Source organism: Lepidochelys kempii, chromosome 2 (assembly GCF_965140285.1).
Source record: "Lepidochelys kempii isolate rLepKem1 chromosome 2, rLepKem1.hap1, whole genome shotgun sequence".
Taxonomy (NCBI): domain Eukaryota; kingdom Metazoa; phylum Chordata; order Testudines; family Cheloniidae; genus Lepidochelys; species Lepidochelys kempii.
In genome coordinates, this window is record NC_136381.1 from 4,177,816 (window position 1) to 4,202,188 (window position 24,373).

Genomic DNA, 24,373 nt, shown 5'->3' on the forward strand with positions numbered 1-24,373 from the left:
ACGCGCTATCTCAGAGTGGCCTGGTGACGTTTCCAGAGGGAGGTGCTCCGGTGCCGCGGCGCAGCGCGATGACGTAGCAGGGGGCGGCCGGCGGCGGGGATGGAGGAGAAGGAGCAACTGCGGCGTCAGATCCGCCTGCTGCAGGGTGAGGGGCGCTCGGCCGCGACGGGACGGGTCCGAATCGCTGTGTCCTGAGGGCGGCCCCTCCCCCGCCGCGCCGTCCTCGCGGGCCCCTAACCCCCCCCCCCCGGGCCCGATACTGCCGCTCTGCCAGCCCCCCCCCCCCACGGTTCGTTACCGCCTCCGTCTGCTGCGCGCCCCCCCCCCCCGGTTACCCCCTCAGTCTGCCAGTGTTCTGCCCCCTGCTCCTGTGAATCCCCCCCCCCCCGTCTGCTGCCGCGCCCCCTCCCCCCGTTACCCCCTCTCAGTCTGCCAGTGTTCCGCCCCCTGCTCCTGTGACTCCCCCCCCCGTCTGCTGCCGCGCCCCTCCCCCCGGTTACCCCCTCTCAGTCTGCCAGTGTTCCCCCCCCTGCTCCTGTGACTCCCCCCCCCGTCTGCTGCCGGCGCCCCCCCGGTTACCCCCTCTCAGTCTGCCAGTGTTCCGCCCCCTGCTCCTGTGACTCCCCCCCCCCGTCCGCTACCCCCTCGCTGCCCCACGTGACCCCCTCTCAGTCTGCCAGTGTTCCGCCCCCTGCTCCTGTGACTCGCCCCCCCCCGTCTGCTGCCGCGCCCCCCCCTACCCCCTCTCAGTCTGCCAGTGTTCCGTCCGCCCCCTGCTCCTGTGACTCCCCCCCCCGTCTGCTGCCGCGCCCCCCCCCCGGTTACCCCCCCTCAGTCTGCCAGTGTTCCCCCCTGCTCCTGTGACTCCCCCCCCCCCCGTCTGCTGCCGCGCCCCCCCCCCGGTTACCCCCCTCTCAGTCTGCCAGTGTTCCGTCCTCTGGTCCTGTGACTCGCCCCCCCGTCTGCTGCCGCGCCCCCCCCCGGTTACCCCCTCTCAGTCTGCCAGTGTTCCGCCCCCTGCTCCTGTGACTCCCCCCCCCGTCTGCTGCCGCGCCCCCCCCCCGGTTACCCCCTCTCAGTCTGCCAGTGTTCCGCCCTCTGCTCCTGTGACTCCCCCCCCCCCCGTCTGCTGCCGCGCCCCCTCCCCCCGGTTACCCCCTCTCAGTCTGCCAGTGTTCCGCCCTCTGGTCCTGTGACTCCCCCCCCCCCGTCTGCTGCCGCGCCCCCCCCCCGGTTACCCCCTCTCAGTCTGCCAGTGTTCCGCCCTCTGGTCCTGTGACTCGCCCCCCCCGTCTGCTGCCGCGCCCCCCCCCCCGGTTACCCCCTCTCAGTCTGCCAGTGTTCCGCCCCCTGCTCCTGTGACTCGCCCCCCCCGTCTGCTGCCCCACCCCCCCCCGGTTACCCCCTCTCAGTCTGCCAGTGTTCCGCCCCCTGCTCCTGTGACTCCCCCCCCCGTCTGCTGCCGCGCCCCCCCCCCGGTTACTCCCCCTCAGTCTGCCAGTGTTCCGCCCCCTGCTCCTGTGACTCCCTCCCCCCCCCGTCTGCTGCCGCGCCCCCCCCCCGGTTACCCCCCCTCAGTCTGCCAGTGTTCCGCCCCCTGGTCCTGTGACTCCCCCCCCCCGTCTGCTGCCGCGCCCCCCCCCGGTTACTCCCCCTCAGTCTGCCAGTGTTCCGCCCCCTGCTCCTGTGACTCCCCCCCCCGTCTGCTGCCGCGCCCCCCCCCCCGGTTACCCCCCCTCAGTCTGCCAGTGTTCCGCCCCCTGGTCCTGTGACTCCCCCCCCCCGTCTGCTGCCGCGCCCCCCCCCCCGGTTACCCCCTCTCAGTCTGCCAGTGTTCCGCCCCCTGCTCCTGTGACTCCCTCCCCCCCCGTCTGCTGCCGCGCCCCCCCCCCGGTTACCCCCTCTCAGTCTGCCAGTGTTCCGCCCCCTGCTCCTGTGACTCCCTCCCCCCCCGTCTGCTGCCGCGCCCCCCCCCCGGTTACCCCCTCTCAGTCTGCCAGTGTTCCGCCCCCTGCTCCTGTGACTCCCTCCCCCCCCGTCTGCTGCCGCGCCCCCCCCCCCGGTTACCCCCTCTCAGTCTGCCAGTGTTCCGCCCCCTGCTCCTGTGACTCCCCCCCCGTCTGCTGCCGCGCCCCCCCCCCGGTTACCCCCCGTAAGTCTGCCAGTGTTCCGCCCCCTGCTCCTGTGACTCCCTCCCCCCCCATCTGCTGCCGCGCCCCCCCCCGGTTACCCCCTCTCAGTCTGCCAGTGTTCCGCCCCCTGCTCCTGTGACTCCCTCCCCCCTCCGTCTGCTGCCGCGCCCCCCCCCCCGGTTACCCCCTCTCAGTCTGCCAGTGTTCCGCCCCCTGCTCCTGTGACTCCCTCCCCCCCCCATCTGCTGCCGCGCCCCCCCCCCCCGGTTACCCCCTCTCAGTCTGCCAGTGTTCCGCCCCCTGCTCCTGTGACTCCCCCCCCCCGTCTGCTGCCGCGCCCCCCCCCCGGTTACCCCCTCTCAGTCTGCCAGTGTTCCGCCCCCTGCTCCTGTGACTCCCCCCCCCCCGTCTGCTGCCGCGCCCCCCCCCCGGTTACCCCCTCTCAGTCTGCCAGTGTTCCGCCCCCTGCTCCTGTGACTCCCCCCCGTCTGCTGCCGCGCCCCCCCCCCGGTTACCCCTCTCAGTCTGCCAGTGTTCCGCCCCCTGCTCCTGTGACTCCCTCCCCACCCCCCCGTCTGCTGCCGCGCCCCCCCCCGGTTACCCCCTCTCAGTCTGCCAGTGTTCCGCCCCCTGCTCCTGTGAATCCCTCCCCACCCCCCCATCTGCTGCCGCGCCCCCCCCCCCGGTTACTCCCTCTCTAGTCTGCCAGTGTTCCGCCCCCTGCTCCTGTGACTCCCTCCCCACCCCCCCCGTCTGCTGCCGCGCCCCCCCCCCCGGTTACCCCCCTCAGTCTGCCAGTGTTCCGCTCCCTGCTCCTGTGAATCCCCCCCATCTGCTGCCGTGCTCCCCCCCCCGTTACCCCCTCTCAGTCTGCCAGTGTTCCGCCCCCTGCTCCTGTGACTCCCTCCCCACCCCCCCATCTGCTGCTGCGCCCCCCCCGGTTACTCCCCCTCTAGTCTGCCAGTGTTCCGCCCTCTGGTCCTGTGAATCCCCCCCCCGTCTGCTGCCGCGCTCCCCCCTCCGGTTACCCCCCCCAAGTCTGCCAGTGTTCCGCTCCCTGGTCCTGTGAATCCCTCGCGCCCCCCACCTCCGTTTACCCCCCCCAAGTCTGCCAGTGTTCCGCCCCCTGGTCCTGTGACTCCCCCCCCCCCGTATGCTGCCGTGCCGCCCCCCCCTCCGGTTACCCCCCCAAGTCTGCCAGTGTTCCCCCCCCCCCCCGGTCCTGTGAATCCTCCCCCCCCGTCTGCTGCTGCGCTGCTCCCCCCCGGTTACCCTCCCAAGTCTGCCAGTGTTCCGCCCCCTGGTCCTGTGACCTCTCTCCCCCCGTACCTCCCCGCCTAAGTCTGCTAGTGTTCTGCCCCTTGGTTCTGTGACTACCCCCTCCCCGCTGCTGCGCCTCACCCCTGCTGCGGTGTGAGGGGCCAAGCTACCTCCGATCGCTGCAGTAAGGGGAGGGAGCTGACCTGCTGCGATACTCTTTCTCCCCGAGCTTCTTGTCCCTGGTGCTGGGATTAGGTTGTGTGGCTCCTCAGTCTGAGCTGTGGGGCAAAGACTGGGCACCTTCCCTGCCTCCCTTGGGACCCCTAAAAGGCTCCTCCCAGTCTCTCGGGCCTTTCGCAGAGAAGCTGGGACCTGTTTGTGTGACCTTGTCTAGTTCCTGGTGAAAGACACCAGCTGAGATCTGGGGCCTGGGCTGAGGGATGCCTTGCTTTGTGGGTTGCAAGGTGATTTTTCTAACTTTCAGTGTTAGAAACCCCATCTTGGGTCCTGGAAATCCACTTGTGCTCTCCCCTCTGTCAGGGCTCTTATCTTTGACTGAGGATATGTCTAGACAGTGGAAAAACCCCAAACCCTGTGGCAGTGAGTCTTTGTGCCCAGGTCAGCTGACTGGGGAACATACTACAGGGCTAAAAATAGCAGTGTCAGTGTTCCCCCTTAGGCTCTGAAACCCAGTGAGGAGGAGGACTTGTGGCACCTTAGAGACTAACAAATTTATTAGTTATTTATTAGTTAATTTATTAGTTATTAATTATTTATTAGAGACTAACAAATTTATTAGTTAATTTATTAGTTATTAATTATTTATTAGTTAATTTATTAGTGCTGCAGCTCACTTTGCTCAAATACATTTGTTAGTCTCTGAGGTGCCCCAAGTCCTCTTTTTTGCGGATACAGACCAACACGGCTGCTACTCTGAATCCAGTGAGGAGGGTGGGTCTCAGGGCCTGGGCTCCAGCCTGAGCCTGAAAATCTGCACTGTTGTTTTTAGCCCCAGGCTCTGAGACGGTGCACCACCCGTTTTTTTTTTTCTTTGCAGTGTAGACATACCAATACTGTCTGAGATGGACACAACCAGGTACACCTGATCTCATATGACTATTTTTGCACCACCACAGGCATGCATGGAGCTGTACACACAAGTAAGATGACATGGTCCTTGCTCTGAGGATCTCATAATGTTGTTAGACGCAATGCAGACCAAGTGTGGTTCTGGGGGGTGGAATGAAGAGCAGCCAAAAAAGTAATTGGATTTTGTGTTTTGATGTGTGTCTTGTTGCGGCTGGATTTTGAAATACCTTTCAACATCAATAGAGCAGTTTGTGGGCAGGGAGTTTAGCTGACAGGTCAGCTTATGTTGTCTTTCTGCAGCTATATGGTCTAGTTTTTGGCAGCAGGAAAAACTTGTTTTCTTCATTAAAGCACATAGAGATCCCTGGGAAAAAATGCAGGGCTCAGATATAGTCCTTTGTTAAGCCCTTTCATCTGAAGATCACAAAGTGCTTTATAAATATTGATATTTACCAAGCCTTGCAATCCCTCTCCCCCTGTAAGCATATTCATCCATATTATTGTTAACAGGGAAACTGAGGCACAGACATGCAAGTGAGTCACTTGGGCAAATCACTTCATTGTTAGTCAGTGGCGGAGCTGGGATTAGATCCCAAGCCTCCTGACTCTTAGTCTCTTGCTTTAATAATAAGTCTACCCTTCCTTTCCTAAACCAAATAATAAGCACCTCTAGAGGGGACTGTATTGTGCTGTATATGAGCAGGATCAGATTAGGGTTGCTAGGCAATCGCCACTATAAAGGAGCTCAGAGATGCAATAGTGAGAGCTAAAAAGATACCTATAAAAGAAATAAGCAGGAAGTTTTCTCCCCTTCTTGTCTGTCCCCCCTCCTACCACCACCCTTACCACAAGTGATCTACAGGAACAATGATCAGAGTAGTGGATTCAGGACTGGTGCATATAAGAGGAATTCCACGTGGAGAGAAAGTGGGATGATGCAGTATTCAATTGCTATGTAAAGATCCATAATAAGAAATCTGTAATCATTACATAGCTCAGCTTTTCTTGCAGCATTAGTGATGATGTCTGAAAGCTACAGAGCATGAGAGCTCATGTAGAACAGGTGTTTTCAGTGCAATGTGAAGACAGTCAATTTGCAGAACTTGCTGTTGCAAGACTGTTGTGGAAGATGCAACTAACAGAGGTTGTTTTGCTTTCTTCAGGTCTCATAAATGACCATAAAAACATCCATGGAAATGCCCCAGTGCCCTCGCCCTCCAGGACTCCAAGGTGGAGAAATCCCAGGCAGACTGCCTTCAACAGTCAGGGAGCATTCTCTGCAAGATATTCTCAGCAAGCTCCAAGGGATTTCCAGTCACATCAAGGTAACTCCTGGAGGAAAAAATACTCCCTTGTAAACAGACCGCCTGCACCAACACATCATCCTGGAAGCAGTGCATCTGCTAACACACTTCAGGCTTTTGGGAGCCAAAGGAATAGCCAGCCTCCTGGGCCACAGGGAACAGGCTCCGAAAGGCAAGTGGGCTTAGCAGCAGGTGGTATAGTCATAGGAGTCAAACTGCCACAGAGGACTAGCTCAGCCTTGGACAATAGAAACGTTAGTGAGTTGGGATCCCAGCAGGGTTCCTCTATGGTAAAAGTAGCCATAGCTGCTCCAAAAGGAGCTGAAAAGGTTCATGAAAGTTCTAGCTTTCAAAGTGTTGCTCAGAAAGAGGACAAAGAAACGTCTCTCTCTGTCTCCCAGAGTTCATTGCGCCAGCCTGCTGTTGCTGGAGGCAGAGATGATGCAAGCCCAGCATATCCAAAGGAACTGGGCAAACTTCGGACTGCGAAACTGGCTAAAAGTGCCCCTGAGTTATGTGACGTTATCCGTGAAAGTGCCATAGCATTAAAATCCAAGCCTCAGCAGCCTTTAGCTCTTCTTGATCGAGAATCAGGCTGGCTGGTAGCCTGGAAGAAGCCAGTAGCACAGGTTCCAGCTCACTGTAGCTCAGAGCAAGTCACGGCAGGAAGAGATACTTTGAAGGAGCCAAAGACCCTTGGAAAATCTGAGGCGCGCACAAGCTCAGTTCAGGCTGTGACTTCAGAGGTTGGGATAAACCCAGCGAAGAACCAGTTTGCAATACCACACAAGCTACCCAGTTTCCAAAGAGCTGCCTCAACGCCAGTCTCCAGCAAAGCTTTTAAGTTCAGGAAAACCAACTATACATGGGTAGCAAATCCTAGTAAATGGCCCTGTGCTGTAAAGAGATGGACCAGCCCTAGAGCTTCTGAAAGCACTAGAAAGCTTTCTGTGGGAGCAGAGAGAACTGCTAAGCCACTGCCAAAGGGGGACTTGGGAGCAAAGCAGAAGAAATCCGGAGTGCATTTGAAATTGGATGCCTCTCCTAGTAAGTACAAATGGAAAGCATCTAGCCTACAGCCACCTTCTTCAACTTCCAAGTCAGTATTCAAGTGGCAGTCTGAGGGACGAAAGGAGGCTGGAGTCTCCCAGGTTTCCAGAGCCAACTTTGGCCTTCAGACTCTAAGCAACGCATCCATTGGTCATGGCGGGTTGAAGTCCTCTTTCAACGATGCTGCACTTTCCACTTATAAAGTGAAGAGCCGGACCAAAATCATCAGGAGAAAGGGGAGTTGCTGGTAAGTTACTAGTTGTGTGAAGTTCTGTAGCTGGTACTAACCTTCTTTGCACTTCACCTGGGGCCCGTTCCTACTTTCATTGAAGCCCATAGGAGTCTTGCCATTGATGTCAATGAGAGCAAATACTCAAATATTTACATTGTAAGCTCTTTGGAACAGGGACCCTCTTTGTGTTCTGTGTACAGCGCGTAGCCCAGTGGGGTCCTGGTCTGTGACTGGGCTTGCTAGGTGCTATCACAGTAAATTTTGGTTTCACTGATTTGTCCAGGGCCACGCAATAAGCCAATGACAGAGCTTGGGTTAGAATATGGGGGCATCTGGCCCTTACTCCCATGTCCAAGCTTCTCTTTTCATCTGTCTTCTACTAATCTCCCCACTGTGCCTTGGCATCCTCTCCTGGAGAGAGGTGAGGATATCTCCACATGAGTGGTGCTGAGGGGTTTGGGGGGTGAGGTGAGGAGAGTTTGAGGTCTGCTTGCTTATTTCTTTTGCCTGGCTTGGCCTGATCTTCTCAGCCCTCTTAAGAACCTCCTCCTCCTCCTCCAACAGCTATAGTAGGGGAGAGACTGGGAGTGATGGGGGTACCTAGATGTGAGTTGAGATGTCAGAGTGCAATCTCTCTTCATGCTTTCCCAGCAATTGGTCAAATTTGCCCTTTCACCTGGCATTTGCATTGCTCTTACCTAGAGAAGCACCGTAGTTCAGTGGATAAGGTATCAAACCAGGAGTCAGGAGAACTGGGTTCTAATCCCAGCTGTGCTACAGTCTTGCTGCATTGGTGGAGAAAGGAGAGCACAGATAGCTGGGGTTGGGGAGTTGCTGTTTAATACCTTGTGATTCATTTTTAAACTCGCTGGATTGCATTCTTTGCAGTTCCCCAACAGATAAGAAGAGCAACTCCTTCACCACAATGCCCCTGAAAAGCCACTACTCTCTCAGGAAAAGAAACTCCCTGCGGGGAAGACCTGCACCTTTGAAGAGAACCCTGCCCAAGGAGCTGGTGCAGATCACCAAGCACAGGCTATGCAGGCTGCCAGCCTCTAGAATGCACATCCCAGCCAAAGAAGGTAAGAGCTTGGACATGTGGTGATAGAGCTGGAATATTGCATGAGGGGGGACAGTTTTAGGAGTAGGTTCTTGGAAGTAGGAAATGAGCTGCTCGTTCCTCAGTAAAGTAAACCTGCTGATCGCTGTTGTAGAGTCAGTGTTGAGAAGAAAAGACGGCATGGGACTTGAGGCCTTCGCTCCATTTCAGGGCTTTCTCACCAGGTCCCACTTCTGTAGAGCCTTGCATTCCACAACCTTGCCCCCATGTGTACTGTGAAACCTCCCCTCAGGGCTACCTCTAACTGACAACCACTCTAAAGCTTCCCCTTGCTGTTAGGATGGTTTTGCTGTACTTTCAGTTAAAGACCAGCTTTTACTGGGCAAATGATTGTTTTCAGTAGTGTTGTGGATGGTGGCATAAAGTAACTTTCACTGTGTATAGATCTGTGTGCAGCACTGAGTCATCTTCTGCATGTGTAGGATCAATTCCCTGTCTCTGAACGTATATGAACTGTTGATGGGCCCACATTCCCCAGGGTTAAGATACCTTATTGGTGTGAAAAGAACCTGAATGGTGACTGGTCAATGTCTGTTCATTTTGATTGTGTCCCTCTTGCTCCTTCACCACCATCAGCTTGTCACTCTCTAGATCAGGAAAGGGCAAGGACTGTTCCATGGAAGATCTTTCAGTCTAAACAGACACTCGCAACACAGAGAACTCGCTCAATGGTCAGGAGAGTTCAAATATCGTTGGTCAGTGTAGAGATGGTTTAACCTTTAAACCAATCATGTCTTTGAGTGGGCTAGAGTTTATAGCTTCACAGAGAGAGTGTCTTTTGAAGAAGGACTCAAAGCAGGAGGTGGCAGAAGCATTCTTTGTAAGATTGTATAATCCCTGTCTTTCCATTAGGGAAAAAACTGTGTGTGTCTCATGAGATGCTCATCTCAGCCAGGAAAAATCTACCTGATAACTGCATCATGGTTAGAAACTGTGCGCATGACAGCTGCATCTCTGCAGGGGTAAAGCATGTATGTGTGAGTTGATTTAAACAATCTCAAAGGAATATTAAAGGAATTAAGGTTTAAGAAAGAAATGTTTGTGGAATGGAATAGTGCCCCCTAGGTGGAGCAGCGTTTAGCTGTAAAGCACCTCTTACCCTAGATCTAGCTGCTAGAGGATTTGACCTCCTGCACATGGACATCGTTGTGCACATCTCTCTATTTTGTAAGGTGGTGTTTCTCTGGTTTGATCACCTGCTGTGTGTGGTGAGATTTGGCAGTTAGTGGGGCAGGCTCTCTGTGTCATTTCTGGCCCGAAAGCTGTCTCCATGACCCTCCTTGCAGAGCAGGAGCTTTCAGATAACCCAGCCCACTGCAGCATTGGCGACTTGCCCGGGAGCCTGAGGGCTGCGCCTAATTTGCATGAACATGGAACAGATGAGATCTAATGGTTCCTGGACTGGACTGGGAGTTGGGAGGCCTGGTTCTGCAACTGACTTCTGTGTGGCCTTGGGCAAGTTGCTTAACATTTCTTTCAATTTTCTCCTCTGTAAAATTGGTTTAATATCTACCAAAGGGGTGTGGAGGGTGGTTGTGTGAATATTGTTTATAAAGCACTTGAGAGCCTCATATGGAAACTACTATACAGCGGCAACCCTTGAAGACTCTTGCTTTCAACAAGTGTGGGTGGGAGGAGATGGGGTAGTGAGGAGTGTGTGCACTTAGCTAGTTGGGGTACAACAGCCTATGCTCTGGCTACAGGAATCAATCTCAAAATGGCTTAGGCCTGAATTTTCTGGAAAATGAATATGCAGTTGCCTAATTTGCATGTGGAATTACTAGGCTTACATGCACAATTGCAGTCACTGCACGTGCAAAAGAGCAGCTGCATATCTAACTTGTCATTTATGTGTGCAGATGCTGCTGATCTTAGACAAACGAAAAGACAGTGAACAGGGTAACACTTCAGGTGAGAGGATCAGGGGTTGTTGGTGAGGAGCAGGGAAGAGTGATTTTCTGCGGAAAGTGTGTGTTTTTTATATATACATATATATTTTTCTGGAGGAATTTGGAGATGTGGGAAGAGGTTGCTTTACAGCTGTGGTCAGGAAGAGCGTGCTAGGTATAGTTGGGAGAGGTTCTGGAGGTAGTGAGACTGCCTGATAAAAGGCATGATGCAGCGTGTGGGAGAGGAGATGTGCATTTAGGTGTACGATTGCATGTGTTGACCATCTGAGCATTTGTGATTGTCAGACACCTGAAAACCAAACCAGTCACTGTGCAGTGGCGTTGAGGCTCGGTTTCTCTCAGTTCTCTCTCTAAATTCTATTGCACCTGGAGAGGCTTTTAGGTTGCTGGAGGCAGGGCACCACTCAAAGGCCCTACATGAAAGGCTTGGGTGGAAAAGATGGTTATGGTACATGGAAGCTGCAAATGGAACCAAAGGTCTCTCTCAACTCACATTGCACCTAGGAAATCAACTTAACAAAGACAGTTCAGCCACAAAGCCTCTTCAGAGATCATCCCCTGAGGGAGAAGGGAAGAAGGATGAGGAGAGTGCCTAGGGCTTTACTGCACGTCAGTGAGAGTGTTTCTGTGGGGGCACAAGTATTTGGTGAAGGCTAAGGGGAGACTAAGGCCATGTCTACGCTACAACCTGTGTCGGCAAAACTGATGTCACTCAGGGGTGTGAATAGTCCACCCCCCTGAGCGACATAAGTTACACTGACATACGCGCTTGTGTGCACAGCGCTATCTTGGCAGGAGAGCTTTTCCTGCCGACACAGCTTCTGCCGCTCGCAGAGGTGGGGTTTTTTATGCCAGTGGGAGAGCTCTCTCCCCTGTTGGCATAGGGCGTCTTCACCAGATGTGCTGCAGCGGCGGAGCTGCAGTGCTGTATGTATAGATATCCCCTCAAGCTGTCGAGAGCACAAAGCAGCAAGGATCTAGGAAAAAATTAACGCTAAAGCTGGTAGCTGGATAGAGCAATGTAACGACAGCTACTTCGTTCAAGTAGTGGGGTCTGCATGGACTCCTCAAACAGGGAGGCAGCTTGTGCTGTACTTGCTCTAGGGATACATACAGTGTTTAAGTCTCCTGAGTTGTTGATCTAGCACCTTTCACCAGCATGATGTTCTCAGTCTCACAAATTTAAAAATTCTTTACAATTCACCTCTTTTTTTTAAAAAACATTCTGCTGCATCCGCTAAGGTGCGGGAACAAGTTTCTCTACTATAGAAGCTTTGAGGGGCACAGCAAGTTCAGTCTGTAGTAATACTTTGCACTTTAAGTGCTCTTTATCCACGGATCTCAAAGCACTCAGGAGGTGAGTACATGAGAAAACTGAGCCACAGAGAAGGGACGTGACTTCAGTGGCAGAACGGGGACTAGGACCTCGCTCTCCTGACTCCCAGTTCTTTTGCTCTACCTGCTGGACATGAAGTTTGATTGAGCCCTTCATTTCTGGAAACCTGGCTTCAAATTCCACAGTGGCTGAGCTGCAAATGACAATGAGCTTGGGGATCTCTCTGTACCTAGTAGATACTTGTCCACGTTGCAGAAGTACCACAAGAGGTGGCATTTTCTGCTTTGGAGAGGTCCAGGACCTCCCTGTCAAAGCTTGCATATCACCTACAAAGATGGTACCTGGTAGTGCTGGTATTGGTCCCCCCATGTAAATCTTACGTTCTTTGGCTAGTCAGATCATTCATGATGGCCCTGTTATTTCTAACTGTCTTTCTCCCAACTCTCCCCAGGGATTGTCCCTGCATGCAGCATTTGTCCTTCGGATAGACCAGCACTGTGGCATTATCTTCTCATTAGCATGGCAAAATGGGGCTCTTTGTGTGTGTCAGTTTTGCTCATGTCTGCCAGCTATGGAGGGTGGCTGTGGAGCCGCCTTTGTAGCACATCTCCCTGTTTTTAGTCACTTTTCAGGGCAGAACTTCACTTTTAAGTAGATGCTCATGAATACCCGTACAAATGCACCACAATTTATTCCAAAAGCTGTCAGTCGAAGCCCATATAAGGATTTCACAGTTAGAAGTGAAAACTTATGTAAAATCCAGACTATAAAGACCAAATGGACTAAACCCTCCCAGTGCCCTATGTCTCCTGAGGACCTGAAGAACAACCACCAAAGACCCATGTATTTTGGAAATACATATTAAAATCCTAGAGTCCTGAACATAGATAAGTGTCATCAAGAAACAATTCTTCATCCTAAAGCACGCAGGCTTTTGTGAATGTGTACAGTGGAGGCATATGCTGTGGTGGTGGTGACTCTGATCCATCCAGAGCGAGGGAAAATAGGGGGCTGTTCAGAAAATTAACCTGTAAGGTTCCTGTGGGGCTTGAGCTTTCCACAAAGTTCTCATGTACATAAAAGGTTGGTACAAGGAGGAGGAAGAAAAATTGTTGTTCTTCACCTGTCAGGCTAGGACAAGAAGCAATGGGCCTAAATTGCAGCAAGGGAGGTTTAGGATGGACATTAGGAAGAACTTCCTAACTGTCAGGGTGATTAAGCACCTGAATAAATTGCCTAGGGAGGTTGTGGAATCTCCAATTATGGAGATGTTTAAGAGCAGGTTAGACAAACACCTGTCAGGGATGGTCTAGATAATATAGTCCTGCCATGAGTGCAGGAGACTGGACTAGATGACCTATCGAGGTCCCTTCGAGTCCTATGATTCTATACCTGCTGCTTTACAGGATGAAGGAGAGAGTTCCCCACCTAGTTCATGAAACTGCTCCCTAACTTTCTTCACCAGGGAAGAATTACCATCCAGTAAAACACCAATCCTCTGTCCTTGAAACAAGGTTGCTAAGAGGTAATAGAATCTGTTCATTTTAGAGACAGAAAAGACTCATTGGGTCGTGTTACCCTGGGGCAAGTGCAGGGTTGCTCCCTGCAAGTACACTTTTTAGTGCTTTGCCCAGTCTTATTTTAAATGTCCCACATGACAGGAGGTCAGACTAGATGATCAGTGCTCCCTTCTGGCCTTGGAATCTATGATGTAACTTCCACCATTTCCCTTGGGAGGCATTTCCTCAGTTCTTATTAGGAAGAACTTGCTCTTTTCAGACCGGTATCTCTTCTTGGGAGCATCTTTTACCGAAAAGGATAGTTCTAGGAGAGCTTGACTGTGTATCTTACTCCCTGGAAATAGTCTCCAGGCAATCAATATAGCCATATATTCTGTAGAAGGACCCTTGTCCTCTCTTCTCCCTCACACCTACAGGCCAGCCTTCCCAACTAATGTTTCCAGCATAAGATAGTAGCAGCATACCAGTGTCTAACCTGGGAACTGCTACCAGAGACAATGTCAGCTTTTCATCTTTGTTGCATCTTTCATCTCCAAAAAGAAAAGGAGGACTTGTGGCACCTTAGAGACTAACAAATTTATTTCAGCATAAGCTCAATGTATCCGATGAAGTGAGCTGTAGCTCACGAAAGCTTATGCTCAAATAAATCGGTTGGTCTCTAAGGTGCCACAAGTACTCCTTTTCTTTTTGCGGATACAGACTAACACGGCTGCTACTCTGAAACCTTTCATCTTCAAGGATCCCCAGTCACTTTACAGTCTCTCTAATCACCACAGCCACCTCTGAAGTGGAATGCAACAGCTGTTGAGCAATATGCAGTAAGTTGACTTAACTGTTTAGCACAGGAAGTGAGGAAGATTCCTGTAGCCAGGTGAAATTTCAAGTTAAATATTGGTAGAATGTAGTCACCTTAATTGGAATTTGGCTAGGATCCTAGGAGTAACACTCCTATTCTTATTAAAAGTGACATGAGATCTTTTAATGTTCACAAGCAGTTAGGGCTCTGGTTTCATGTCTCATCTGAAAATTGATGTCTCCAGTGACACACTGCCCCCTAGTCCTCTGCTGGGATATCTTGGAAATGAACTTAATGTGTTATGTCTATATATCATAGAAACGTAGGGCTGGAAGAGACCTCAAGCGGTGACCAAGTCCAGCCCCCAGTGCTGTGGCAGGACCAAATGAACTGCAACCATCCTTGGCAAGTGTTTGTCGTTTTTTAAAAATAGGCTGGAGAGCGATGGGGATTCTACGGCCTCCCTTGGCAGCTTACTCCAGAGGTTAACTACTCCTGTAGTTTTTTTCCCCCTAATATCTTACCTAACCCTTCCTTCCTGCCGATTGAGCCCATTACTACTTGTCCAATCTTCAGTGGACATGGAGAACAATTGATCCACATCCTCTTTTCAACAGCCCTTAATATTTGAAGATTGTTATCCGGTCCCCCCTCAGAGTGTCTGGTTTTGTATTGTCTAGTCTTACAGCTTTGAGTTGTGGAACTGCATAATTGCCTAATTCTGTTGGAGACCCTGTGAAGCACGCAGTGTTCAGAAAGGTTTCAGAGTAACAGCCGTGTTAGTCTGTATTCGCAAAAGAAAAGGAGTACTTGTGGCACCTTAGAGACTAACCAATTTATTTGAGCATGAGCTTTCGTGAGCTACAGCTCACTTCATCGGATGCCACAAGTACTCCTTTTCTTTTAGTGTTCAGAAACATACACAAGCTGTAAGTCTTCACCTTTTTGTACATTTTTCTTAAAAAATCAACCACAAATTAATTCATAAAAAATGAATCCATACCACCAATTCCTTCATTACAATAGAATTTCCTTTATAAGTATAACTGGGTCCAAAAAGATTATGGAGAATAGGTCCATCAGTGGGTATTAGCCAGGATGGTCAGGGACGCAAGCCCATGCTCCAGTTGTGTCTCAAACCCCAACAACTTGGGACTAGATGGCAGAGGATGGATTGCTCGAAATTGCCCTGTTCTGTTAATTTACTCTGGAGCACCTGGCACAGGCCAGTGTTGGAAGACAGGATATGGAGCTAGATGGTACATTGGTCTGAGCCAGTTTGACTGTTCTTGCATTCTTTATTGGGCTGGAGTAGGAAGATCTATCAAGTACCAAGTCTGATTGATTAGTCTGTGAGAAAACAGCCTGAGGTGCGATGGTTGCAGGTGATAGACCTCAGACCTTTTATTAAGCTTTTTTGGTTTCTAATACTGGTAATTACCATTGGATGAACAAGCATGAATGTGGACATCTAATGCAGATAGCACCATTTGTGTTTCCCTAATGGGACAGCCGATGCCATGCTGTCCAGCAGTACAGGATGTGTTGCGTCTGACTGGGTTTGTGTACAGCCAGGGCACAATCCCACATCCTGAAATGAGAGTAAAGAAAATACGGTGCTATTACTATCAGAACAGTCTCTAACTTGACCAGAGCAGCTCAGGTGCAGTTATTGCCCAGATTGTGCACCTGCCAGAATATATATTAAAAATTAAATGTATAATTGTCGGCATTGTCTAGTTTTCCTGTGGTCTAACAGCTGTACAACAGGAGACTGGGAGTGAGGACTGCTGGGTTCTATACCTGACTCTGCCATAGACTTAGTGACTTTGGGCAAGTTATTTCACCTCTCTTGTGCATTAGCATCATAGGGATGATACTTGCCATGAAGAGTTTTGAGGTTCTAAGAGGTTATTGGTTGAGAGGTGCTAAATCATTCCACTGTCATCCCAATACTCTCAGGCCGCTGGGTGTTGATGACTCTTTTGGTCGGGAAAACCAGACTTGCTTCTCTGTGGAGCTGTCTGTGACGGACCTGGACCACCCAGGTGCAATTGCTGTGTACTGACGTTAGGCAATTCCTTTCCTCCGACTTCCTTTCTCGTGCAGCTGACTACACAGCCTCGACTACACAGCCTCTGAGCTGCAGCGTGAAACCCTGATTGAAGGCCAGGCAGGGAGACCATTTGGGCTCTGACCTGCATCTCATGCAGTTGCTGATCTGAGTAGGGCAATGGTGGCATCGCTGCACCTTCAGTTTGTCTCAGGCTGAAGCTCCGTTCCAAAGTATGCACACCTGTGAGTTGAGCCAGAAACCTCCCAGGATGCTTGCATGATTTTCATGGAAACCGTGAGATCATGTGTCAAGCACTGGAGACATGAACTGCAAGGGTGTTGAAATTTTGAGGAACAATATGTCTTGGGCCGGGTCTGATGGCTTGGTCAGGAATCCTGGGAAGAATGGTGTTGTCCATATACCACCAGGATTTCTAAATTCCCATTAGGAGCACAAGGTCAGATGCATGTCTTTCAGGTGGGGTGGTTCATGCACTTGGGTTCAGAGTCCGAAAGCATGGCCTATCCCCCGTTCTCCTTTCCCAGATTCACAGAGACCCTGATGGGCAGAGCTGTCAGAATTAGGCCCATGGAATTCTCCTGCCAGCTCTGTTACACAAGGAAGACTGGGTGCCTCCTTTTGAGGCTTGAGTAGCAGATCCTATGTCTCTATCAAAAAGCAACCTTATCCTCTCCCACCTCCAAATGCAAATTCCTCAATGAAACCGATCAGGTCACTCCTTTCCTGAACAAGTTACACAGCTGTTATCTGTATTTGACCCCCTAATTCTCCCTCTTCCCAAATAGGACCACTACCGATCTCATCCAATCGAACCCCAATTCAACCAGAACATCTGTCATGCACAGGTCTAGGGATGGGGGACTAATTCCTGCCTAGCCCCCTGCCACTGAGAGCAGGTAGTGAGTGTGGGTGAGCAGGGGCGCACACATGTTAGCGAGGAAGGTCCATTTTATAGCATCTGGAAAGTCCACAATGAAACCCTGATACCTGATTCCTTCAGCAACTGATAAAATTGTAGGATTCCAAAATTGAAGTGTAAATGTCCCTTAATATTAGTATCACATGTCATGTTTAGGGCATGATCCAGCTCTCCTTGAATTTGTCAGGTCTTCTGTGCTTACTGGGAGGTGGATTTGGTCCCTAAACAGCAATGCACTATGGAGCGTATGTTAGCACCCAGCCTCATGTGTTGCAGGGAGGGAGCTGTAACAGTGTAGTGCAATTAGACGCGTGGGCACAATCGACTCTTACACACAGAGTTCTATATATGCAGAAATCTCATTTGAGAGGTTGTGTGTTGGAATGTGGGATGCAGAGGTTAAAATTTGGTCCTGGATTGGTGTTTCCTCTAAGCATTGACTCAGTGGGACGTTGGTACAGTGCCTAGTGCAATGGGGTCCTGGTCCATGACGAGAGCTCCTAGGCTCAATAGTAATATAAATAATAATGATGCTTCTGTGAGAAGAAGCAGTAATTAATTGCCTTGCATCCAGCATTTTCAATTTAAGAGCTAATGACGATGCAAAGGAGAAAATGGAACATTGTCACAGAATGATGTCGTCTTGCCATTAGATTATCCAAAATAGTCTTTAGCATAAATTCCACATCTGTTATAAATTAACTGTAATATATTAGTCTGAATGGAACATTTAACAAGTGCTCAGTAATTAAGAAAATTCTCCAAATTTAAGTTGCGCTGGCAAGGTTAATACAGCCATGTTGCCTCTCTGGTATAGTTTATGGTCTGGTTATCCAGGTTTTTATAACACTCATCCCTGTGGCGGTATGTTTTCCAAGGCCAGAAAAGACCACTGTGATCATTTAGTCTGACCTTCTGTATGGTGCAGGCCATAGAGCTTCCCAAGAATAATTCCTAGAGTAGATCTTTTAGAAAAAATCCAGTCTTGATTTTAAAATTGCCAGTGATGGAGAATTCTTCACAACCCTGGGTAAATTGTTCCGATAGTTAGTTAATCTTTGTTAAAAATGTATACCTTATTTTCAGACTAAATTTGTCTAGTTTCAATTTTCAGCCATTGGATCATATTCATAACAAAGGGTAAAACATACCTATGAAGGAAAATAGGCAGAGAGACTATTCCATTTATGAAGTGTGGCAGAATTAATGTTTTTTTTTTTTGGATTTTTTTTTTTTTTTTGGTGACCCTTCAGTGCTTAGTCTTGCACTTGTTCCATGAATGGTAGGGTGGTTTTTTACATTTAATTTCCTAGGGTGGGTGGGTTGGTTGGTTGTTTTGTTTGGGAAGAGGGGTGTAAAAAGAGAATCTGTAGATAATTGGCATGCTCTGATTACAAGGTTTTGTGGAGCTTGTAAATGCTTGCTTTGACCTGACTGGAAGCTTGATGAAGTTAATGGAAAGACTCCTACTGAGTTCATTAGGTCTTGTGTTGGACCTTGACTGGCAGCACATCTGTTTTACTCTACAGCTGTTTTCTATAGATGGAAAGGACTGTATAAGTGCAAAAATATTGTTAATATTGTCACTTCTGTATTTTTAATACATGTTTTAAAAATTACGTGTATATGGTTTGCCTTGATTTGAAATGCTTTTTTAATTTGCACTATAACTTCCCAACATTATTTGTCTGTGAATAACTATGGGAGAGTGATCTTTGATTCAGTTCTGGCATGTGAATCACTAAGCAAACTCTCAGGTTTGTTTCAAGTGCAGAATTTTTGTACAAAGCAGAAGAAGCCCAACTTGATGTTTGGATCCTGGGTGGAATTTCCACCAGTCATAAACTGAAAAAAAGCATCTTTTGTCATCTGAGCTAAACTCATTGCATGTAGACCCCACAGAGAGAAAATCATAATAATTATTTGTTTTAACATATTGTCTAGGAGCTCTGGTCATGGACCAGAACCCCATTGTGCTAAACGCAGTATAAACATCAAACAAAATGACTGTCCCTGCTGCAAAGAGTTTACAATGTAAGCATGAGACAACGGATGGATACAGACAGACAGGAGCCCAAGGAAACAATGAGGCGATACTGGTCAGCGTGATGGCAGGGGACTCCCACAGTGTCTTTTAAAAGTAAATTTCCTGCCATTTAGGACACTTTGTAGCTATGTCTCAGTTACAGAATGCATCCGATGAAGTGAGCTGTAGCTCACGAGAGCTTATGCTCCAATAAATGTGTTCGTCTCTAAGGTGCCAGCAGTCCTCCTGTCCTTTTTGCGATGTTTATCTTGTATCCGTGTTCCACTGCAGTGACTTTTTACAGCAAACCGTTAAAACAGTAAAGTAGGGAACTGTGTGTTGGTGCAGTCTGATACCGCAGCTCCTTGGAGTGCTGTTGACGAGCACTGTTCTGATCGGCGTAGATAAGGCTTGTTTGGTCTTCAGCAAACTGGAAATCGGTTTATCCTAAAGAGGACAAGATGGTGTGGATTGTAATTTTATGAATATGCTGTTTTCAGACAGTCTTCCTTTTTTAAAAAGTGACTTTTTGGTAAGATCTGACCGACAGACGCATAATACATCCCCGCTACTACTGTACAAAGGGTTGTCAGCTGTACAGTGCAGTTCTAGAAGTATTCAGATACCCTCGGGCAAGCTAATGCCTCTCTACCAGGTAGTTTTAATTACGGGCACAATCCTGCTAGGGGCTCAGCAATCCCAACTCTAGTTGGCATCCGTGGCATTTGAGGGTGCTCAGCACCTTGCAGGATCAGGTCCTTCGTGAGCTCTGTCCTTTAATGAAAGGAGGGTAAAAATAGTCCAGTGGTTGGAGTTGTGAACCTTTTCTCACCCCTGTAAAATCAATGCTGCTGCTTTCGTTAGTCGCTGCAGTTCTGATACCTTTGTGCAATGCTCCTTTCCCAATGGCATTCCACTCTGCTCAGGCATGCAGTGCAATTGCACAGTCATCTTGTTTCTGTGGTTTATTCTGTATTAATAAATAGAACTAATCTTGTCAAATTAACATTGTTTTTCTGCGGGAGAAGTGGCAGCCATGTAAATGTCAAAGCGGGCTCCCATTTGTATATCAGCCACGACTCTCAACACTTCCTGGCAGACCCACATGTAGAGTGTGTGTGTGTGTGTGTGTATATGCACATCAAAACAGGATTATAAATTACAGGACTTGCTGGAAAGCAAGGTAGCTCTGCTTTTTTTTTTTTTTTTTTGGCAAAGGCTCACGTGATGTCTCCCCCCCTCTGACCTGCAGAGGGCAGTCTTGCCCCTTGTATTCTCCGTAGTCCACCTTTTTCTGGTAATTGATTGCCTAATTTCCTCTTTATGTGAAAGAAAGCAGATATCAAGTAATTTGCAGCAATAACCTGCTAATGCTGGGCCAGTATCAAAACTCCCATGTTCATTTCAAGTGGCAGATAAAACACTAATATATAATTATCCTTGCAAATTGGATTGTTTTAAATAACCAAAAGGCTATGGCCAGGAGAAAACTATCCCATTTCCCTTGAGTTACTATTGCAGCGTAATTGCTGCGTTCAATCAATTTCTCTGGCATTAGAAATTCCATCACAATCAACATTAAGCTTTATTCATTGTGATGGCTAAGAGCCGGGCCATTTCTCCTCTTTTCCTTAACTGGCAAAATTAATCAGGGAAAAGATTTTAAACATTTACCCGTGTGAAAGAGGTCAGCTCTGCCACTATATTGCTCAGCAGATAAGGGGGCTAATAAAAAGAAAATTGAATTACTAATGATCGCCCGGAACAGAGTATATAAAACCTGGCAATCGCCTAGTTCAGGAAAGAGGAGAATCAATTTTCTTCAGACAAGGTGCGCTCATTTTTTATTTTGGCGCATATTATCAGCAATTTAATTTGAAAGTGCATAAACAGGAGGAAACAGTTAGAAAATAATGAGCCTGAGGGTGTAAAATGCTGCAGGATATATGCTGTACACAATTTATTTGGTACAACAGATAATCACTTTAATTGAATTCAAAACTGCATTGTTCAGCAGCAGTGCAGTCTGCCTCTCTTGCTTGTGGGGATTACAGAATATTACAGAGATTCCAGTGAGAGGCTCTTCGGTGTCTCTTTCCCCTTTATAATGTCCCCTCCTAGGCAGGATTCCTTGTTGCCTGGGTTTGTTCACACATGGCCACAGCTACTTGGAGGTGTAATGTTTAAAAGCTGTGAGAAAATCCCCCTTGGGAACGCTGCTTAGGTAGCATTGTGAGCAAGTTTTTAAATAATAATGTCTGTCTTTTGCCATGATTGATAACTTAATGCAAACTCAGCATATAAAAAAGTAGCCCATCGCTTCAACACAGCGTACACCTATCCTCTTAGCAGGTTTTGTGTCAAGAAGCAACGTGCTGAACTGATGATGTATGGATGTTGCTTGTATGGCTCTTACTGTTATTGCTGTCTGCTTAGATGGGGTGTGCATGTGGCTTACACCTGTCTCTTCCCATTGTACTTTACAGCCAGCATTAGCACCTTGTTTCAAAATGGTTCATCTCTTCCCTTCCTTGGGCACCAAATGGTTAGGATCCCACATCTGCATGGTTAAGACAAATATTTATGCCTTGGAAAAGAAGCATCTGAAGGAGTCTATCTAATCTAATTTTTGTATATTTACAATAGTTTTATCCCCACACAATTAGCAGGAGCATTGCAGAATTTCATTCTTTACAGTGATCTGTGGTAATGGGTTTGTTCTGCGAAATTTGAGTTAAATCTATTACTCAAGAGTCAGGCCAATTAACTTTCCCCAAGTCTGGTTCTCCCCATTCAGCTCTGCAAGTGCTGCTTGGTGCTGCTGACCTGCAGCACCTCCTGCTCCTCTAGTCCTGGTCTCTGAGCACAGAAGATCAGTTATTGCAAAGCATTAAGGGATTTGCGGATGGAATGAAATATCCTCAGTGGGACGAGCCTGAGATAATCGGGCTCATTTTGGTAGTGACATAATCCAAATCTCCTGAACTCAAAGGCTAATGTACCTCCTCTGCCCATAGTGAGTGACAATCCAACCTACATAAACTAGTTTTTGTTTAGCAGCTTATGTGTGACACATATGGATGATGAGGAGATAACTTTGTTTAAAAGGGTTATTAGTGGACTTTCTCCAGCTAGATTGCAGGTCCTTGTGATTGCTACCCAAAAGCCTGTACTGTGAAAGGTGTCTCTTCAGCTGTGTCTAGCAGAATCATCTTTTACTCACTGTGCTCCTTTCATTTGGAGAGCAGCATGGAATTGTACTGGTGTGTGAATAATACTGTTACTCAGCATTTTGCATGTTCAGAGCACTTTACAGACATTAACTAAAGAATCCTTACAAGATTCCTGTGAGATGGATATAGTAGGGGGAAATATTAACATTCCTGTTTTGCAAGTGGCAAGATAATGGGAGCCTTGAACGTGCTTAAGAGAGATGGAGAGCTAAAATAGCGACTTGCCCAAGGCAAAGAAGTCAGTGGCAAACCTGGGGTTAGAATAAGGGAATATCCTATGCTCAGCCCACTAGCTGTGCTGCCTTGTTGTACTGCCAAGATCCCAGGATTTCAGGCCTCTCCCGTTCTAAAAATGCTCTGCTTCCCGCGTATAGCTCTCTAAACGTCACAAACTAGAGAACCAGCTTGGTTCTCGGTGCGAACAAAACCATTCCTGTTACCAGCCTGTTCACAATGCTCTGTCAGCTATTACAAAAATTAAAACAGAGCTCTCTAAGAATCATTAACCAAAAGAGAAAACATCTGTTTTTTAAAGGGACACTGCCAAGTTTTTTGTAAAAGAAAAAATAAATCTTTTGTTTTGACCTGATAACCATAAGAGTGGTTCTACACCTCGATTTAATTTTTAATGGAACTTAAATGTATTGGGAAAACAAATCCCTCTGCACTCTTTATCAACCCAAACAGTGTATGTAGCACTGAGCTAGGGCATTAGAACAAGGAAGGGAGTGGGACTCCTAGAAACTGACTGTGGACAAAAGTGAAACTGCATCTGATGAAGTGAGCTGTAGCTCACGAAAGCTTATGCTCAAATTTGTTAGTCTCTAAGGTGCCACAAGTCCTCCTTTTCTTTTTGTCTAGTGTTCCTTATCCAAGCACAGTGAAGTGCAAAATGTGAACCAGGTGTGAAGAGTGACTGACGGGTCAGTTTAAGGGTGGGATTTGGACGTGCACTCAATTGCCATTAATTATATTGGGAATTGGGTGTACATTTCTCTTGGGCAGCTTTGAAAACCTCAGCCTAGCTTTCTAAAATCTTCACACTGTAGTGGAAAGTGGAATTAGTAACAAGTAGCTCTAACAGAGGATTTCTAACCCCTATCCCTTTAACCCTTTATTTCTTTATGTAACGCTTTTTTTATGCTTTCTCTAATTTTTCTCCCCATCAATCTATAGTACAAATTTATTTTTATATGTTTTACTTGTGAGGTGACATCCCTGATCATGTTACCAATGAGCGAGGCTCGTGCGATGTCTCAGTAAAATGTTACCAGTTAAGTCCAAGGTTATGATCTTTGCCCTCAAATGAGACCCTGGCAACATGTGTAAAACTAGCTGGGACCCCTGTGAGTTCCTGATGTCTTTATTTGGTGTGGTCCATCATTAGTCTTGTCTGAGTGACTAGATGCTTCCTGGAGCTGCTCTGAAGAGTTCATAGGTTTGCTGTTTGAAACCAGCAGGGTTAATATCATTACCAGCCGTGCTGTCAGATACTATGTAGATTGACCTTACTCATAAATCATTATGTTCTCAAATCTCTCCTCTGACTTTCACTGGCTTGTCCTTGGGTACAACTACAGTGCAACCCCTCCTCCTGCAACGTCAGCAAGTCTCAGAGCCTGGGTCTGCTGACTTGTGGGGCTTTCACGCTCTGGGGCTAAAAATAGCAATGTAGACGTTCTACCTCTGGCTGGAACCCAGGCTCTGGGACCTGATTTGGGGGGGGGGGGAGGTGCTGGCTAAGTGTTTGTCCCTTGCAGTAGTTGGTAAAAGTTCACATACTTGGCTGTACCCCCAGGACCAGTTCCATCAGTATTAGTAACAGTTTTGGGTTTCTCTGGCATTTACAGGTGACTGTTCCTAAACTACAAACAGCCAGCAGCTGGGATGCTGTTTTGTGATAACTCTCTGAAATAACAGGCTTTTAGTTTTCTATTATTGGAAGCCTGTGTTCCTAAATGGGTGGATGTCACTGGGTCAACTGCATTTTCACCAGTGGTTAAATAATTTCAGGGAATTAGGTGCCCAATTCCCATTGAATTTATTGGAATGTAGCCATCTGATTCCCTTGGGTTCCCTGGAAAATCCCAGCCTAAGTCCTTTGAGCAGAAAAATTCACATGAGGTTGGGGTGAATGAGTGGGGCTGGACTTCATGTGAGTGGAGGAGAGAGAAAGAAGAAGTGTAAAAAGGTAACTTGCCCTTTATAGAGTGTTACTCCAGTTCATCCTTAATCCCCATGTATATTTTTCCTCCCCTTTGTTTTCTAGCTCAGTGGCTTTCTTCCACTGCTTTACTACAGTGTGGGGAGTGCTCCTCTTCCTGGTGTCAAAAAATCCCCTGCCCCCTTTGCCACCCACAGAACTGCAT

General features: G+C 48.5%; 1 protein-coding gene across 5 annotated transcripts in view; it reads left to right on the forward strand.

Annotated features, from left to right (window-relative positions):
* The first annotated feature begins 48 nt into the window (after positions 1 to 48).
* The window catches only part of ZC3H3 (zinc finger CCCH-type containing 3), a 353,067-nt gene continuing 328,742 nt past the window's right edge, over positions 49 to 24,373 (forward strand). For 3 of the 5 annotated variants that reach the window (XR_013635280.1, XM_078851403.1, XM_078851404.1), the window contains exons 1-3: positions 51 to 145; positions 5,645 to 7,082; positions 7,956 to 8,149. Coding sequence is in view for 4 of the 5 variants with exons in the window: in XM_078851403.1 (XP_078707529.1) it covers positions 100 to 145; positions 5,645 to 7,082; positions 7,956 to 8,149 (1,678 nt within the window). In the remaining variant the exon portion in view is untranslated. Of the gene's footprint in view, positions 146 to 5,644; positions 7,083 to 7,955; positions 8,150 to 24,373 lie in introns of all 5 variants that reach the window. The other 2 variants (XM_078851405.1, XM_078851406.1) reach the window with 1 other exon arrangement.